This window comes from Neopelma chrysocephalum, unplaced genomic scaffold (assembly GCF_003984885.1).
Source record: "Neopelma chrysocephalum unplaced genomic scaffold, ASM398488v2 Primary Assembly neopelma1_61b, whole genome shotgun sequence".
Taxonomy (NCBI): Eukaryota; Metazoa; Chordata; class Aves; order Passeriformes; family Pipridae; genus Neopelma; species Neopelma chrysocephalum.
In genome coordinates this window covers 10,446,491-10,466,700 of record NW_020897717.1, presented here as the reverse complement: position 1 = coordinate 10,466,700, position 20,210 = coordinate 10,446,491, and the positions used below count along the sequence as shown (strand labels likewise).

The window sequence follows — 20,210 nt, the reverse complement described above, 5'->3', positions numbered from 1 at the left end:
TCATTTCCCCAGGTACTCTGAATGGAAATACATAATGTTAATACAAAGATAATTAAACAAATTATCTACATTTACCTCCTTTTCCCTTTTGTGGCAGAACTGTGAATTGTGGATTCAGAATTCTGAAATGCCACTTTTTCCAGAATTACAACTTGAAGAAAAGTAAGTTAAATATTTGTTTGTCACTTTTAACTGTTTCTAAGTTTCATATCAAAATATTAAAGTAGGAGTTTGGTGGAAAATTGAAAACAAGGCACAAGAGCCAATTACCAATAGCTGTATGTAGTGAGAAGAGGGACTCTACTGGGAATGCGGGATTCAGTTACTTCCTCGGGAAATCATAAAGCTGGAAGACCTTTTCTTAGTCATACCACTCCTCTTACTCTAGGCAAAATAATTATGGTAAGGATAAATAATAAATAAACAATATTAATAGTAATTTATCTTCTGATACCTACACTTTGTTCATTGGAACTGTTTTTAACTGTTTATTCACAAAAGGCATAGATATTCTTGTTTAATGAAATTAATGGATTAAAGTAACTGGGAGTTGACCAACAGAGCTGTCAAAATTTGTCATTTTAAAACTTATAGATCTGAATAGTAAAAAAATGCAAACTAGTAAACAGATTCATCACTTTTGGATAGGTTGGCAAAACTCTTTATTTGAGCTAGTTTAATTACTCTAAAACTTCTGCTTCTTTGGATGGTATTGTAAACCTTACTTGCATTCAGTATATGTTAGAGAAAGATGCTGACAACCTCTGTATTTGTATAGAGAAGAAGAGTATCTTCGCTTTCTTCAAGATCTCACCAATGATATTTTGACTAGAAGTTGTTATCACAGAGAGTAAGTGCTTTGCCTTTCATATTTATTCCTTTGAGTAACAAAATTTTGACCAATTATTCAATCAGTGTAAAGAATTGGTGGTTTTAATGAGAGACTTAGGCCCCACCTTAAATACAGAGAACTACTACCCTGTGATGGAGAACACCAATACTCTAACATTTTTATTAAATGTGAAAGAAGAAATTGGAATTATATACATGAAAGGAGCATAGTTCCTTCCAAACTGTGTGCACTTGGAATGGCAATATCCAACAACCTTAAAATCCTTAATATTTTAGTTACTTACATGTACAGTAGGGATAGGGAGGGGATGGAGCAAAAGTGAAAAGCTGGGATGCATTTTAAGCGATCAGAAAGACAAGCTGAGTCGTTATTTTTCATTTTAAAAGTTTACGGCCTTTGAACCGTTGGATTTTTTGCACTGATGTTCCTCTTTTTTTTTCTTTTAAGGGCATTAGAAGATGTATTTCAAATGCACATTAAAAGTAAGAGGCATAACCTTGATGAGGTGAGCAAAAAATATCTAGTATTAAATCTTCTGTCACCTCCAGTAGAAATGTTGTATATCAGTGCTGAGCAACAATTTACGGCAGATTGACTAGCACGCAATTTAATACAAGGCAAGAAGAAACTCCCTCTGCAAAAGCATCAGTAAGGGCATTTTCCATGGAGCACTGGTAAAGAGAGATTTTTCTGTACATTTTTGTGTATTACTCTAATAAGTTTTCTAAAAGACAGATAATGTAGTTAGCATGCAGAATGGCTTTCATTACACAAAACCTGTTCATGAAGAATGCTTGTTGCTGCACTTTTTTGCTATGACTGCCATTTTTTGGAGCAAGAGAGGCTTGTAGGCTGTGACTAGATCAAGTAAGAAGACTTTGTGTTTCAACAGCTTGTGTTTAAGAGTTTGGTAACCACTTAATACTCTAAGTCCAATATGAAGTCTCCCCATGTGGTGCCTGCTGAGAACTATACACCTCAAAATGCTTATCTGAACATCTCCCTTGCTGAGAGGGAAGAGTCATGTGGAGGGGCAATAGGAAATGCCAGGCACAAATATACAGCCACAGTCTGTCTCTCTCCTCTGCAAGTCTGGCATCTTATCTAGGATGAGTGGAAGCACCTTTGCCTGTTTTAATCTAGGGTTTAGAGCCCTCTCCTGAGAGCAGGGCTTATAACTGCTCTTTGAAAAATTGTAAGGAACACACTGTTTTCCTTTTAAAAGTCATTCACAGAGAAGGTGGCATTAGTGGTGTTGTCATTGTCATTATCTTTATCTTTGCTGTTATCCCAGATTGGTTGAAGCATTTGGCCATGAAATGGGGTAGGCAGCTTCCAATGTCTTCCCCAGATTGAGGAAACCCAAATCCAACACTTTACCTCCTGAGCAGATAACTCAGCTGGGCTTTTGAACTAATTCCTTTAGGTTAGATAGTAGGAGCAAAGTGGGAGACACTAGCGCTCCAAACTGAGGTTGCAGCACTCATTTAAAAGGCACTAGGTTTTCCTCCTTCCCAATAACTGATAATATGAATTCCTTCTTCTTTAAAGTCTGTATTAAAGGAAAGAAAATGAAATAAAAACACTTTCCTAAGGGCCTGCAGCAGAACTGTCAGCTCCACAGAGAGTGCGAGAGTTCAGTCACAGCCTTCCACTTGCACTGCCTGCCAGCTGCTTGTTGAGGGGTCCCTGCCCCCTCAAGCACAGGGCTTGGGTCATGGGGCTCTTTCATCCAACGCTTCTCCTATCTCCCACAGGGAGTAAGACTGCTAATTCCAGCCTTGAGAGGGATTTGATGCTTCAGTCCTCCTTTAGATCTGACATTAAAGGCCTCTATACGAAAAGGCTTATCATTGAGTCTGATGACCCAAAGAATTAATGGTCAAGGGCTTGGACATGCACTCCAAAGCTCATATAACTTCAGCAGATTCAGATGGGAACATTTCTGAGGGACTGGCATAGTATGGCTTTTAAATGAGCTACCTTTGCCTATTTGTTCCTGCAAATTTGTAAGCATTTAGTATTGTATTTTCTTTAACACTAGGCATGTGGGAGTTACATGCATGATTTGAACATTGAATAAATAACGATCAGAGGAATTATAAAATAATTAGAATGCAGAATGTTATTTTGTCTTTCAAAGTGCTACAATTAGGGGAGAGATGGTGTTTTGGTAACTGTTTGGTTGCTGGAATGAATGACAGTCAGTAGGTGAAAAAGTGTTTGAGAAATGACCTGAGCTGGAATTAGTGACATTTAAGTTGGTTTGTGGGAAAAAAATCAGCAGCTGCACCTCAGTTTGAGAGGATATGTAATTTACATCTGACTAGAGGATGCTGAGCATATTTGTAAGGTCAACTGTTGCCTTAGAGATAGAGCTGAGAAACCTTTAATAGAAAATTGAAGGTACATGGTTCCTTCCAGAAGGAGGAGTTTGTAAACAGTAGCAGATTTCTACTATGTCCTACTGCAAAATGTTTGATATCTAGGAATGCATTGTTCTGAACCTGAGTAGAGCTTAAGCCTGGTGTTTTCCCCTCTAAAAATACTGACTGAAGACTTTAAAGAAACTCGGAAAAGAGAAATAAAAGTAATTGGCCAATAATTGATTTAAAAATTTTTGCATGTTTAGCCACACAATGATGAAAGGAAAAAGAACCAAACTACCTCTCTGTATTAGAAGAACACAGCACATAGGAGAAAGAATTGTTCTTTGAAAAGATTAAATGAGAAGTGTAAACATAACTTACACAGGAGAAGCTTGTGAGCAATGACATTTATTAGAACAGGCATAGTTCCCACAAGAGAAGTAATGGAAGCTGAATTGCTTTCAGGCTTTTAAAAGTGAATTGGCCAGTGGATGGAAATGAATTCCACAGCGAGTGGACTTTTGTCCTACAAAAATATTTTTTCCCTTTTCATTTGTTGTCTTCAAACCAAACTCTTTTTGTTTACTATCACTGTTTTCTGGACCAGACAGACAAAATAATAAGATGAAACATCTCTCAAGGTCTTTGTAGTGTCTTTTTTTACCCATCCTGGATACCTGCCAACTTGTTATTTGGGTACTTCCTTCCCTGGACTCTGCTCTGCTGTGTGCTTACTATCCAAAACCAACACACCCCTCTCCAAGTTCCTGCTGGCATTTGCTCCAGCACAGTGTCTGAGATCTGTTCCCTAAAACAACCTCCACTTTGGTCTACTGCCAGTTCGTACATCATGAGGGTGCTTAAACCCATCCAAATGCATGGCTTGACCCACCATCCATGTTTGGCCCCACATCACAGCCAAGCAATCCTCACCACTTACCAGGGGATTCATGGCTTTAGTACCTGCAGCCTCTTCTCCAGCTTTGAGAAAGAGAATAGCACCATTGCTCTTCCAAGGAGAAGGTTACACACTCAATGGGATATTACACAGTAACTGAGGGAAAGAAAAAAGTAATTAATTGCCTAATTCTGTTAGGGGAAAAAATAGATAACTGCATAGCAAAGAAGAAGAGAGTGAAGAAAGAATATAGGAAACGGATGGAGGAAAGAAAGAAAGAGCCTTTTTAAATGACTGGCATCTTCACCTTAGATGCTGTTCTCTACATACCTGCATCTCATAATTATTGGTGTAAAGTGAGGCACAAAGGGCAGTTTTATCACTGGACTCCTGCTCAAGGTAATTTTCAATCTGATTCATCAAGTTGTCAGAGGAGCAATTTTTAATTTTTTTTTTGCTTCAGAACATGTAATTTCAAATAGCATGTCCAGGAGAAAGCATGCACCAGTCCTTCCACCAAGATTTATTTCTGCTGTTCACGCTGTTTCACTACCTCTGCAAGCTGCATTCAGTGGTCTAATTAGAAATCTTCAGCTGAGGCTTCTTTTCACCTGCCCAGCACTGGATGTTCAAACATTCTTCTATGTTTTAGAACTATAATTAATTAGCACACTAATTAAGGAACTGCAGAGTTTTTCTAACAAATTTTCACACAGCAAACAGGTTCCCCTCTTTTCTGTAGTACTGAAATGGTCTCCACTCAGGAAAGCTTGTAAAAGTTGGGGTTTTTTTATCTAGCCACTTGCTCAAATCCAACATCAGGCCATTTTATACCTTAGAAGTGCAAGGAGGACATTTCTGCTACAGAAACTGATCCATACTCAGATACAGTTCAAGAAGCCATCAATTCAATGAAAGATATTTCCTTAAGAAGAAAAAAAAATGTTGGTTCTTGCTAAGAGGTACAGGTAAAAGGGTAGCTCTTATAATCCAGGAAAGTGGAAAAAGTGTCCCTCCTGGACTTGAAATAGCCACTGAAATGGGAGAGGAAAGAATGGGTGAATAATTTCAGGAAATTGAGGGGAAACTAAACAGTACCTGCAGGGGTGAGGGATCCACTGCCCATCAGTCTTCCAATGAGCAAACTGGTTCAACTAACTTATTTCCTGGAATTTTATCATCTAAAGCCAAAAGCTTCTGAAGACACAAAGTAGTATCTTACACTTGGTTTATGTCTTTGCTTTTAGGAGGATCATAAAGTGTTCATGCTTAAAACAGTACAGTGTAATGACACCAAAATCTTTTATCTCAGGTGAGGGGAAGACAGCTGATAAATGGCATCCAGCAGTGTTACCAAACATTTCAGGACAGGAACATAGAACAGCACAGGCAGCTGAACACCATAGTGGTGTGGAAGCTGAAAGGCCATTTTATTTAACCAAACAAAATTATTTCTTTTCATTACTGTGTGAGTATAGCCTCAGTGATAAGACCTGGCAGGAAGTGTCATAGGGTCTTTCATAGCCCTCAGTGGAAAGGTCTATTTTAACATTTCTAAGGCAAAAAAATCCTTTTTTGATGTGCCACACCCCAGCACTATCTTGAGTCACACTGAAGCAGACACAGGAGAAAGCAACGTCTGCTTAATCCCTGGCACTATCTCCTACATGTTCTTTGCCCTTCCCTTCTTCAAGTGCCATACCCTTTCTACTTAGCCCATCATGTCTCGTGGGACTGCTTTAGGAGGAGATACATCAGAAACAAGTGTGGTTTGGGACGCTAATGCAATAATTAGTGGCTTAATCATCAAAGTGAATAAGCAACTTACCAACAGTCCCTTTCAGCTCTGTGCACTGCTACCATTTAAATACAGAATTTTGTAATGTACCGTAATTAGATACTGCACATGGGAAAGTCTTAAAAGTAAACCAGTAAAAATGAAAATGACTGCTCTGAGATGAGCATAGGACCCAAGTTTATTCTTCTCACAACAGAAAAGGTCAGTGATCTGGTATGTGGAAACTTTCTTCTAAACCAATACTAACCCAGTGGCCCCATCACATGCAGAAAGGGAAATGTCCTGTGAAACAAGTTCTCTTCGTCGTGGGACTTAAAGTAGGAATCTTCTATTTTGGCAAAGCGACATGGCTAATATTTTTCAGAAATTCCAGCATGAATAGTTTAATTTTAGTTTCTTAAAATTCTTCTGATTTTCAATTGGATGTACTAATTTCACTGCCTGCTCTGGCCATATATATTGTGTAGCTCTCTCTATTTCATATGCACATTCAGAAGTGTGCTTGCAGTGGCAAATACCCATTTCTTCAAGTACACAGGTATCTGCCTATGGAAACCAGAGTTTCCATACATGCAGACAACTGGAAAATTGGATGAGTATCACGTAGACATGGTCCATCTCACTACCGGTGGACATGTGTGCAGTAGAATCTTCACACCTGCATAGCTGACAGCTTTGATTGCTTCAGCCACTAAACTCAAGCCTAATCCCAAACTATGATTTAGTTATATGTCACCAAGGTTCAAAATGAGATCTAGAGGGGACACTTGCATAGCTAAAACACAGTTAACTCACATAGTTACAACATAGGATTGAATCTGCTGGCTCAGCACTGTGCAGGCCTGACCACAAACTCTCACGGTTCTCACAATCTTCCATAGCATTGGCTGCTGTACTGGATTTTTCCCTATTGTTGAAGGTTCACTTTAGCAGTCAACTCAGCAAAACAGAACACAGAAGATAAAAAATTACCTCATAATATTTACAAAGAGTAGTCTTGGGAATAGGTTTTAGTAACTCTTGTATTAGTCCAGAAATTATTGTAAGAATCCTTTTAGAGCCATAGGTTTTAAAGTTGCTCTTTTCATTGTTCTTGGGTATTTCTTAATGGCCATAAACTTCTCAAAAGAATAAGATACTGAAGACTGCAAATCTTATCAGTCAGTTTGACACGTGGATAGGAATCCATTGGATCCCTATCACAAGGAGTTTGTATTGCTCCATATTTTCTGAGCACTGGTATGCTGAGCTACAAAAATGATTTCTTTTGAAGCACTGGACATTATGTGTTTCCAGCTCATGGAGAGTGCACATTGTCTTTAATAAGTTTCAACAAGAGCAACAAATTTTCTGTTAAAGTGCTTAAGATTGAGTGCCCATTGTAATGATCTTCAAATTAAACCAGAGCTTTAAAATTTTCCCAGTAAGCTCCTCAGAGTCTGCCCGTCCTTTTTCCCTTTCGCTATGACAGCTTCTAGACTCCATTCCATGTCATGAATACCCACAGGTCTTCCTCTACAGAACAAAAAGGCCATCATGATTATCGTCTCCTAATAAAGCAAAGCCGAGTGAGGATGGTCTAGCAATCCTAATTAAATAACCCATAATTCCTTTTCCGTTTGATTCATTCTTATGGTAATATTAATAATTTTCTCAGTCTTGAGTAAGTCAAACCATACTGGTCAGGCACTCTCAGTGCATTCTACAATCATCTGCCACTGAGAATCTAGTCACGTATTTTTCAAGATAGGTGAACTGTTTGCCTGCTTACTTAACTGTCTGCAATCTCAGCTATGGACTGCAGATTTCATCACCATTTTCCTTTCTCCCATTATGATTACACTTGATCACTTACGTATTTAGCTGCAATTGTCTTGGCTCTTTTAAAGGTTGAAATACAAAAACACACAGAGTCGCAGAAAAACATGGGGAAAAGGCCTGTTTTGCTCCAATGAATTCTGGATGTTCAAGTTGGTGTCTTACCTCTGAGGAACCTGTGCACATGGTAGGCATAACCTTGGACTACATGCAGTCCTAAGCTTTAATGTGGCAGTCTTCCACATTATTCTTATGAAGAGAAGGAAAATTTGCTGCTACTTTATGCAGTGTGTTTCATGGAGCTCTGCTCCAGGGTAGTTTACTGGAGTCCACCTCTTCTGCACTCTTGCCTCTGTGCTTCTTTCCAGAATGGGATTTTCCAGGAGGGTTTAGCTAAAAGAGAGATAATCTGGACTGCAAAATTTCTTGCAAAGGAAAAAGAAAGTCTCTGAGACTACTTGAGTGAGTTAGAGGAAATAAATGAATGAGATAGTGGGGACAAAAGTGAAACACCTACTTAACTGAAACTTCATTTCAGTCGTTTTCTCCAGTTAATTAAGTATTGAGGAAAATGGATGCAGAAAGCACATTTTAAAGCAATCAAGTACTGCCAGAAATCAAACCAGCAATTTGAAAAGAGAACAACACTGCTCTCTGGCATCTGACAAAATAAGATATTTGACAGGGAACAATATGTGCAGTACTGGTTAATTGGGAGGCGAGGAGAAGAATAATCATAGCTGCATTACTGAATTTATAGAAGTATCTCCAGTGTACCACAGGGACAATGTGAATTTGTGGAATCCTCCTGCCTGCTACAGCAAGCCAGCAATCTCTTACATTCCCATCAACATTTTTTTCAATGTAGCCTAGACAGCAATGCAGAAATAGCAACTGTGGTGGCTGAAACCAGGAGAACTGCCTTTAAAATGACTGCAAAATCCCCCACTTTTCTCTGCTGATGAAGAGATATGGGATAAGAAACAAGTGGGGAAAAAAATCTTCATTAGTGCTTGCTCTCCTTTGCTAGCCTTCATCAGAGCAGGGAACAACCCTTTACCAGTTATCTGGCTATGGAATATGGCTATTCCAGCACCAGTCCTACAACAGGTTAGTTGACTGTGTGTATCAGGATTAGAGCAAATAAAAGACTATTTTCCCCAGTTTTTAGTTCTAAGCTGTAGCCAAATACAATGTGAACTCAACCCGCCAACTAACCTACATTTTAGAAGCTCTGGCAGAGCATTTAAGGCTGTATTGTCTTCCCTGCAGTTGGTTCACTGACCTTTCATTTTTTCCCATGTCATTTTAGCACATTAAAATGATGATTACAACACAAGCATGCTGCTTTGTCAAAGAAGTTAGCAAAGGGGATTGAGACACCTGAACAAATAATTTAGTACCCTTCCTACACATACTGACAACACTGTGTAAGGGGATGTGCAGTTAGTGGGACATTGTTATTTAGACTCTTTGATATAAACCAATACTTTCATGGGTAGCTGCCTGTCTCAGCAGTAGATTTGTTGATCTGAAGATAATATCAAAAGCCAGACAAAAAACACTCATATAAAAAGAGAGGTAGAAGAGCAGCTAACCAAGTTAAACAAGCAGTTGAGCAAGTAGAAGATTCAGGAATCACAAAGCAGATTCTTTCCCTCTGTAATAGCTCACAAGATATTGACAAGAAACAAAAATCAAAGTGGTCATCTCCTTTACTACTTTTAGCCTCTATGATTGGAATCCAAGTTAATTAAGTTAATCTAAAATTAATTTAATCCAAACTATGCTCCCATCAGGAGAACTAAAATCTTCCATCCCTCAGTGCCAGGCAGTGCTTAAAGCCATGCATATCTTTAAATACCAACAATAGTGCTGAAAACAGAGTATTTTTCAACTTGGGATCAAAAGAAGACAGAATATTTCCCTTTCTCTATACTAAAAAAAAAAAAAAAAAAAAATTGAAGCAGTCCCCAAGCACAATTAATAATTTCCCACTTCCCTGTTTTGCCTCTAAAACAGAAAAAATCAGTAGTCTGATGTGGGTACACAGTCTTCATGAAAAGTCAGTCTTCTTTCACAAGATCAAGTGTATTTACACTGATTTTATGTGGTACTCAGCAGGCTGCCTAAATAAAGGAACCCTGAAACACTGCCTAGTACAGAGCAGACTCTCACTAAGCTTTCATCTGTCTAATTTATGAAGCACAGTAGCAGAAAAGCAAAATACAGAAAGCTGTTGATTTTTCTGTGCACCCATCTATCATCAGAGCTTTCACTGAAGTGTTTCAACAGCTGAATTGTCAATAGAGATCATGATTTTTCTGCTGTTAAAAAAGCTTCCAGGCAGACAAATAAAACCATGCAAAAATCTAAGCAGATTTAGCTATTTTATAGCAATATCCTGTTTTTCTGAGTTCCATAGTTTCTGAACTCTACACTGAAATAAGTGCTTAGGTGTGCCTATCTATGGGTGTGTCAAAGAACATGCACACGCACATATACATACAGAGATCATCTCCTGTCACAAGAAATATACGTAGACTAGTCCATATATAATGCAAATTCACATTGCTTTTGAGTACTGCTATTGCAGTCTGCTTTCACCATAGTCCACCTTGCATTCAGTTGTCAACATCGTTAAGAAGTTCAAACAGCTGTTTTCAATTGTTGTTTTCTGCAAAAAATTACTGGCAGCCTTTTGTAATTTGTGGCTATTTAGGATAAGACAGCAAAAGCAGAGGGAGGTGGAATCATTTTAAGGGTTAGACAGCTGAAATCTCAAATAGGAGGAACAAGGAAACTAGCTCTGGGACAAGTACGGAGTGTTCTCTGGCACCTGGGCCATGGAGTGGCACTGCTTTCCCTACTGTACAGTGTTCAGATTGTCCACCACTGTGGACTGTTCACCATATCAACTGTAGGGCACATCAACAAAATTAGTAAGTTGGATAGCCAGAGTGTGATTCTTCTTTCAGCTCCATCTCTCCCTCCCACTGGCTGTTACTGGAGTGTCAGACCCTTCTGAGTGGTCCTGCTGTGAGCCAGCAGACATTAGTGATGGCAGCACTGCACCCAATGGTGGAACTGCAGTGCAGTGCAGAGCATCTGCTGGAAGCTGAGGCTTGAGAAAGTAGCACAGGACCATGTTCAATAAATGGCTTTTTTCCTACTAAGGATTAATTTTTTAAAAATTTGTACAAACTCGACCCAAATGGTAGTTATTTAATTGTGGCTATGCCACAGGAAGCACAGGGCTATCTGAGCCCTGCCACTGCTGTATTGTTTCTGCACTCAAGGTTTGGAGAACTCCTGATTATCCCTGAGCCAAGAGGACTCCAGAAGTCGGGCCAGGACATGACCTGGGAACATTTTGAATTCTGACACATGAGACAGCAGTTGGCCCTTAATAATAGTCACGGACAAGCAGCAGATGAACAAATCTCTTTTTATGTTTTTCTTTCATTACTAGGTAAAAATGAGAAGAATAGTTCAAAGCCTGAAGAAAGAGCTGAACATCACAAACCAACCATACCTTTCCATCAGCTGTGAGGGCACATGGCAAAAGGACGCCAACATTCCTGCAACATGCTTTTAACTCACAATTTTGGGCATTTCAGAGAGCATTCAAAATCAGTTGGGACAGCAAACTAGTTTTTACACCAATTACAATGTAAACCTTGGTTAAACAGGAAAATGAAGAAGAGATCCACCTAATGCATCTGCCCGTGATGTAACACAGTATCACTATGGTAACAACCAGGTTAGCATGCTGAGAACAATACCAGAGCATCAAAGACATTTTTACAGGGGCTTTCACAATCAGAATAGAAAGCCAGATACAAGTGTCCTTTCATTCGTTACAGATAGTTGACAATCCTATGAGAAATCCTGATAAAGCACTTGGACTTTTTCCTCTGCATGCTTGATATACAGATAGGTTGGAAATTAAGTTTTCAATACAGCTTCCCTATGTGAATTGCAACCTGGAATCTCATCAGTTTGCAAGAGGATGTAGAATATTAAGTCCCACTTTCAAGAGATTTAGGCAATAATCTAAGATCTCTTTATAATCTTAACCTATATTAGCTCATATGTCAAAAAGCTAAGACTAGCTAGTACCACGTTACATACTAGTTACTGAAAAAAACACAGGCATTATAATCTTTCAAAATGCAAACATTTCACGCTTAATGAAATCTAAACACTTATAAAATACAAGTGCAGTCAAGTAGGAAAATATGTAACTACTAAAGCCTCAATCCTTTCTTTTACTGATGATATTCGCTTCTTTCATTATAACATAGTTGTTTAAATTTGTCTGGTTAAGATTAGACAGCTTTCTAAAGATAGATGTTTTTTCCACACTCTTCTCCAAGTGGGACACTTTTCAAGGCATCAGATTAAAATAGAAAAACAATGATTGGGATAAATAAAACATACCAGTTTTGTTTGGGTTTATTCTGTTGTCCGCTACCAGTGGCTCTTCACATACCGGCTTCTACCTTGAGACTTAATTTTTTTAAAAATTGCTAATTCCACAGATGATCCCTAAAGAAGTTCATCACATAAAACCTGTCTGAAATAATTTAATTTTTACAAGCAGCTTTGTCAGTATCCTGACAGAAGATGAGGCAATAAAATGCATCCTTTAAGATGGGCCCCTTTCAGTCTCTCTGGAAGATGCCTCTAGGCATAGTGCCACAAGGATTGTTTTAATTACCTAATACTTAAGTTAAAAACAATTTGAGATGTTTAAGAAAAAGCCACAAGGTTTACTGATCCTACACCAACCATAGATAACCTTAGTTAGTGAAGGATAGCTCATATAAGATTTTGTTCTTTTGAACCATACAAAGTATTTTTGATTGTCTCATTTGTTACTCATTTGATACAAATGCTGAATTTCTTTAAAGTTTTTTTCAGTTAGACTGATGAGTAGATTGTTTGTTCTCATAAACTGACTGTGTTCTAAAAGACAATGCTGCAAACAAGGCAGAATAATGGTGTGTATGTGTATGTAAAAAGAGAAAAACACTGCTTTGAGCATAAAATTAACTCACCCTCAAGTAGAAGGTCTCATCACAGAAGCAATTGATACACTTTGAAAGTTCAACTTAAAACAAAGGTATTATCTTTTATTTAAAGTTAAAGAATCCTTTTCAAGGAGTAGAAAACATTATTACCCATTTTTGTTGAAAGGAGAAACGTCTTTCTGACAGAATAACAACATGAAAATGCCTCTCTGCTGTGCATCTTGGAGTCTTAGGGCGCTACTGCTCATGTAGAAGAGCTTGATTTTCCTAATACCTGGCCAGGGTAGGTGAGCATAAGAAATATGAATTATCAGAAAGTAATTTCTCGTTCAGTTGGATAATGACTGATGTAGTTGGTGTCACTCTTTTCTATAGCATAAAATTGCTCTGTGCTACTGAGCAAGCCCAGTTAGACCATTGAAATCCACAAGCAGAAGTTTGCTGGGGTGAGCGTATTTGTAATGAATCATCCTAAATTCAAGTGCACTTTGATGAACTAGATGGAGTTATTTAAATGCTATTTCCAGGTAAGTTACTGTCTTTTGGTACCTCAAATATGATTTTTCTGAAATGAAAAGGAGTATTCTAACTGAGGGCATTCTATGCAGATATTTCCTGACACCTGACCATTTTTCCAACACATCCACTCTCATTACATCAGGTACAAGCCTCCTCAGGTACAATGATTTCCATATAAAGTGACAGATTTTATGTTAAGCATTGTCAGGGTGAAGGGTGACCTGCAGAGAAGCAGACAGCAGTTGTTCATGGAACAAGCACAAATGTGTTGTTACAGTGTCCTTTCTGGCCAAGAACAAAGTACTCCCCCCCAGTTTGCAGAGGATTGCTGGCTGGCCAAGGGCCATTTTGCAGAAGTGAAGATTAATGTTGTAAGAACTTCAGCTATGGTCAAAGCCAGTACATACTGGGAAGTACAAAGAGATGGTTTGCCAGATGCTTGGTTTCAGGGAAAACAGACTTGGTTTCAAGGAATATTCTTTGGCTTTGTTTGGACCATGTCTCATCCCCCTTTGCATAATATTAGTCCATCAGGAAGAAGGGATACCAAGACACAGCACACTAGACCTCTGCACTGGATGCATCTTATATTTGTTTTTATATTTTGTCTTGGATTTAGAAATTATGTCAGTGCTTCATTTTAAATCATCCAATGGTGTTTGCATCATTTTTCCTATTTTTAGAGATACTTAAATGAATTTATTTGCCATTTTTAAATCAACCATTCATACTCAAAAAAAATGACAACAATGGCAACATGTGGTTCGCTTTTTCCATGGTTTAATTTTTTAACAGATTTATAAAGAACTATTTACAGAAAATTCTACAATTATAATTCTACAATTATATCCGTCCATTACTATTTCACAAGTTTGAGTGACTATTGGTATTAGTAAATATTCAAAAACAAGCTTTACAGATCCCATATATCGTTAATCATTGGATAAGAGAAAATGGTGCCTTCCATATAGTTCTGATATTTATTTTACAAACTGGGTTTTAATCATCAGTTATTCTCAGTTGTGATTAAGTCTACATAGATTTACTGCACCTTACAATTTTCTTTTTGCTCATCTTGCTCAGATAATCCTTGTTCATTTAGAGAATTTTTTGCTTTGTGCATCATATGACTCTCACTAGTATTATCAGAGAGAGGTTTTGTGGATTGTTTACACAGGCAAAGTGGTGACCTTGAAGTAGAATTCTTTGGTGGAAAAGCTGTTACTGCTTGGGACTGCTGCTCATCATTTTCCTGTAATACAAACAAAAATATCATTGTTTACTGGTAATGGAAAACCATATTAGCTTTCTGCAGTGGGTCAAAAGACTTGCTGCAAAAGCCCAAATATTGGGGATTTGGAAAAAACCCACAGACATATTGAAAACAGAAAAAAAAAAATTAACACATTTATCACTTTCAATATACAATACGGTGAGACTTGTTAACAGTTGTTCTGGTGTGGTGCAAGATGGAATATCTGTTACACAGCTGGTAAGCTATTTGCTAGAAGCAGAAAAAAAAACTACCCCAGAAACAGACAGTACTTCTAATCTGTTAACTAAGGTACCTAGTATTGTGTACCATGATCTGTATTTCAATTTTCTGTACATACAATGCAAAAATAAAACATAGGCATCACTTTTTTGCTGACATCTGGACAGAAACCACTGCTTTCACATTTTAACTGATGTGCAGTCAAAGCAGTCAATTCACATAGAAAATTCACATAGAAAAGTGAATAAATTTGCGTATGAAAATGATAGGCACATTTTAAACACCTTGAGAAATTTGCAACAGTTTGAAACTGGATATTTAAAATGAAGTACATACAAGTACCTGTCAAAGAGAAGGAAACAAGGTTTATTTCACTTTTAAAATAAGAGACACCATTTACTGTATTAACATAAAGCATGAAACAGCACGTTTCAATAAATGAAATTATGAGCATTCCTCCAGAAATTCCCAGATGTACGTCATCTTGAAAGAAAACAAACACACATGTCCAGCAACATCCAAGAGAGAAGGGCATAAATTCCTGGAACTGATGAGTTTTTTGCGTATTTACACTTGAGGGAAGAAAAAAAACAACCCCGAAATCTTTATTTTTCCTATCTAGTTGAAGGTAAGGAGTAGCCTGTCCTTAGACCTAGACAATACAAGCTTAGACAAAGAGGAGGACTGCTTGGGAAATTCCTCCTCCAGTTAAATTAGAAAAAAATTATTATGGATTGCTTGTTATTTGTTGTAACCTTGAATATGATCAGCAAGAGCCTAAAACAAGCTTACACCATGCCAGCAGGTGATTACTACACAACTTTCTGCAACCAAGGCTTCCTTTCTTTTTGCGCTACTGAGATTGTTTACAAGCAACACCATTTCTTTCTAATGTTACAGGGAAACGTACATAAATGAGTGTAAATAAAGGTTATTGGCATCACTTAATGAAACAGTAACAAAACACAGACCTCCAGGCAATGTCTGTAAGAAGCAGCAAATTTTGGCAAGTAGGGTAATTATCCCTTGAAACAACATACCCAAATTCAGTGGATTCACTCTCACTGCAAAATAAAGATTTCATATGGCTATAGTTCCAAAAAAATTATGGCTCTGACCTGACCTGTCTTCCCAATGGTGCTTTCTGGCCTCAAAATCTATACATCCACTAAACTATGTGTTACTTGCCTTTACTTACTTTGGTATCTTGCCAACACACTTTATGTGCTAATACAAAATAACTGCATTTAAAAAAAAACCAAAACAAACAAGAATGAAAAAATCAAGAGAAAACCAAAAAGTTGTGCACCAGATTGAACTGATTGCCAAGAGGATGCTTTTGTGTAACCTGGCAAACTGGAAGAATTTTTATATACTGACATATTTCTATGTAGCCCTCAGATAAAGAACTATCAATATCTAATAGCTATTCTCTTATTGCTCAGCTTGAGACAGCATGCTTAAAAACTTTGAAGGAGATATCGGACAACAAAAGTTTATTTCTGTCCTAAAGCTGGAACACTTTTCTATACTCTGCAAAGCGCTTGCATCAGCTTAGAAAGAATGTCTTATTCTGATGTTCTATGAAACATTCAGCAGTGTGTCTATTACTGAAAACACTTGAAAAGTTAATGTAAACTTCAGTTACTAACCTTTTTTTAATAAAAATCCACTTTCAAAATCTAACTGTGTAGTATTTATCCGTTTTGGTAACATCAAAATCTGTAAGGATGAGCAAGCTGATCTAGTAGAAGACTTCCCTGTCCACAGCAGGGAAGTTGGAACTACATGATCTTTAAGGTCCCTTCCAACAAAAAACATTCTATATGATAGTTTCTTTACTATCTAAATGTTCCCTATTTAAATGTTTAACAGCGTCTCAAATATCTGTAGTTATTTTACAGCACCTGTAACTTGGAATTCCAAGACAAGTTGTTTGCAGAAAACTTTAAACTCAGACTCCCAGAGGTTAATCCTTTTGGTGTTTACTTCTTCTGAAACCTAAGAAACCACAGTATAAGGAATATCTGCTCTTTAGCATCCATTATAAGAAATTGAAAATATACCTGTATTGAATTTACATTTCTCAGTGGTTTCTCCCCATGAGGTCACAAATAACACCACACAATCAATTTACAGATTGGTGGCCTAGTGGTTAGCATGCGGGACTCTCACCGCTGCGACCCAGGTTCGAATCCCAGTCCCCCCGGGCAGATGGAGCCCGTTAGCCCTGTGAGGCCATCCATCTATGAGAAGGTCACTCTAAACAAACCTACGTCCTTGAGGACCTCACTGCCATTGTCCAAGCTTGCTTGGCCCCGGCAGATGAACCTTAGGATTAAAGGGTGGGCTCAGTTCAGCGCAGGCTGCGTCTCACCTAAAAAATCCATTGCGCAGGCTGGAAAGGTAAAAGACCTTTCCCCAAATCTTCGTTCGCGAAGACTGGCCATTATAGCACAGACAAGACCTGTGTCATGTTTTACTGATTCAGTATTTATCATCTTCACTGTATTGTTGAGAAACATAACGAATGATGATAATATCCTCAAACTTACTTGGAAAGATGAATACATTTAGTGAATGCATTAAGTTTTCCCCACGACTTTCATATCCAGATAAAATTTTTCAAGTTACCTTTTGTGGTTTGCTGCCACCAGGTGTTGGACAGGAGCGCTCACCAAGATGGTCTGGTCTGCACCTCTGTAAGTCTTGTTTAGGCAAAGGCTGTTTCTCACCTGAGGAAGCCAGATGGGGACTGGTTCTGAGGTGTAGCGTTGTTCTACGTAAGATGTAAGGGCTAGACTTGCCAGTGGGGATGTCAGCAAATCCTGAAAAATAAACAGCTTCTGTTAAAACCAGCTAAATAAATTAAACTTTCTCAAACGGATTTCTTTTTTCACAACAGAGATAAAAATAGCTGATTAAAATAAGTCATTTGTTCTACTGAAGAAAATGGATCAAAAAGATTGCTGAATAGATCATGTGTATTCCAAAATTCATATGCAAAACTTGGAAACCATGGAATACAACCATAGAATTACAACAGGAAAAAAAATTTAAACAAGTGTTTGGTCTTTTTCTTTACAGGTACGTTATTATGTGGAGAACAATTTCAGTCTGAAAATATGTACTTGTTAGTTCATGATACCATGACATGATACTCTTGGTTTTTAATATTTTTCTCTTGCAGAACTAGAGTGTTATAGATTGTCTATTATCCCTCTATCTAGCCTAAAATTCAAGCATTAACTGGTGCACATGTCCTCAGAACAGGTATATTGTAAGAAAAATAGTAATGCTGGTAAGAAAATGAAATGCAATGTTTAGCCTTAGAAATCCTGACTTCTAGGAGTGATCCCCAAAGGTGAGGCAATTCAGTATCCTATGGCTTGTCCTTTAATGATTGCAATTACATTTATTATAAAGGGCTACTTACTAGGTAGTTGTACAAATCAGGGCTTGAAAAATACATTGTATGTTCAATCTTCTCAACTACTTTCTGCTAACAGTGAACCCTTATATGGCATATCAGTCTACCTAATTTCATTGCATTCAGAGCAGATTGAAAGTGAACTCTCATGAAGATGATAATATATTACTGCTGTGGCCAAGACGGTTTTGACTCAGGGAATTTTAATTGGTTTAATGTATTGCAAATTAACACAGAGTGAAACTAATTCAACAAACAAAGGAGAAAAGCACACCTGCTGTACTCAGAGAATGTTTGCCCTTATAGAACACTATAAATACCTTTTTGCACTACTTCTGGAAGCCCATCTATCTTGCTGTCAGTGTCCTCCTGACCCAGCAGATTTTGAGAGATATCACACTTCCTTTTCTTTTTTGATGAAGTCTCTGGAGCAGGAGATCTTGGCTCTCTGTTGTCTTTCTTGTTGTCTTCACATCTCTGCCTTTTATTTGAAAGCTTAGTAGTATCTTCATCTGACCTTATCTCTTTGACAGACTGATTGCTTACAGTTAATGAGTGATCAGAATTCAGCAAAGGACTGCTGACAGCATCACTTGTTGGCTGTTTCAGCTGAGCACTCAGCAAATTCACTTGTGTTTTTAGCATCTCATTTTCTTCCTCTAGTTTATAATATTTAACAATTAGAGAGCAGTATTTCTCCAAGTTCTCATTTGCTTCTCTTGTCTTCACTTCTGTAGATTCCTGTAATTCTTCCAGTTTTAACTTAATTTCTTCTGCAACGGCATCATCAGCATCACCTTTCAAAGAAAACCATTATTATTCACATAACTGACAAAAAAAAGATGCATATGTAAGAATTTATAATAAAATGGTCACACATCTTTTAATTACACATGTTCTTTAACAGTGCAACTATAAAAAAATGACTGCATAACAAATTCAGTAATATGATAGACATAATAATTTACTTGTTAAATAGAGAAAATATGCAAATTTTGAACAGAATCCTTGACCAATGCATGGGCAAACATTTTCCCTGTCATTTTGTACCTTCTGAACACTAAAGTTTCTACCCCAAACTTTCTTTAAGTATCATTACAATACAGTGCATCTCATGAGATGAGCCAGAATATAAAGAACAAAGCATGAGAATCAGAGGAAAAAGCTCACTGGAAAATGATGAAAGAACTCGCATTCAAACTTGAATTATTAAGAAAAGTACTTCTCTCCTTCCGTAAATTACTTTTAACCACAAAACTGTAATACTTAGAATATTTATTCATAATCCAGATTTGTCTCTCTTACTTTAAGAGAAAAACAAATTAAATAGATTTTGAAAATGTTTGACAAATTTGCAGTTGTACTTTTTTATCCTACTTAAGAATCATGCTCTGTATTAGAGCTGCACATGCAAGTGGACATTTTAGGGAACATGAAAGATTTACAAACAAATGCACTGCTAAGGAAGCACTAAGACTGAATCTAGATTCAGTTACCTTCTTTCTTATCCTTTGATATAGTAAAATTTTTCTTCTTTAGTAGTTCCTCACATTCAACTAGTTGTTTTTGTAACATTTCCTTTTCCTCTTCCATCTGCTTACAGGATTTCATCCACAGCTGCACTTCACTGTGGGCAAATTCATTTTCTTTCTTCAGTTGAACTAAAATGTTACTATTATCAGCCTAAAAAATAAGAAATTCAGTTATTTCACCAGAAACATAATTCTTCCATTTAAACATTACAATGTCAAATGGAATCATAGAATCTTAGGGTTGGAAAAGACCTCCAAGATCATAGAGTCCAACCTTTGACCACCCTATCAACTACACAATAGCACTATGTGCCTCGTCCAGTCGTCTCCTGAACACCTCCAGGTATGGTGACTCCTCCATGTCCCTGGGCAGCCCATTCCAATCCCTGACAACCCTTTCAGTGAAGAAATTTTTTGCAGTGTCAAACCTGAACCTCCCCTGCCACAGCTTGAGGCCATTTC

The 20,210-nt window shown here is 37.6% G+C and overlaps 2 protein-coding genes across 4 annotated transcripts in view; one reads left to right on the top strand and one right to left on the bottom strand.

The window, feature by feature from the left end:
* LOC113966847 (spermatogenesis-associated protein 7 homolog) overlaps positions 1–12,052 on the top strand; it is a 31,530-nt gene extending 19,478 nt beyond the window's left edge. For 2 of the 3 annotated variants that reach the window (XM_027681923.1, XM_027681925.1), the window contains exons 7-10: positions 98–162; positions 779–850; positions 1,301–1,358; positions 11,209–12,052. In XM_027681923.1, the coding sequence (XP_027537724.1) occupies positions 98–162; positions 779–850; positions 1,301–1,358; positions 11,209–11,334 (321 nt within the window). In that variant the 3' untranslated portion in view covers positions 11,335–12,052. Of the gene's footprint in view, positions 1–97; positions 163–778; positions 851–1,300; positions 1,359–2,610; positions 2,696–11,208 lie in introns of those variants that run through there. The other variant, XM_027681924.1, reaches the window with a different exon arrangement.
* A 2,018-nt stretch (positions 12,053–14,070) lies between these two features.
* Positions 14,071–20,210, bottom strand: part of CENPF (centromere protein F) — a 40,057-nt gene continuing 33,917 nt past the window's right edge. The window contains exons 17-20 of the mRNA XM_027681922.1: positions 19,713–19,899; positions 18,537–19,013; positions 17,421–17,614; positions 14,071–14,543 (exon numbers count right to left, since the gene is read on the bottom strand). Of these exons, the coding sequence (XP_027537723.1) occupies positions 14,334–14,543; positions 17,421–17,614; positions 18,537–19,013; positions 19,713–19,899 (1,068 nt within the window). The 3' untranslated portion in view covers positions 14,071–14,333. The remainder of the gene's footprint in view (positions 14,544–17,420; positions 17,615–18,536; positions 19,014–19,712; positions 19,900–20,210) is intronic.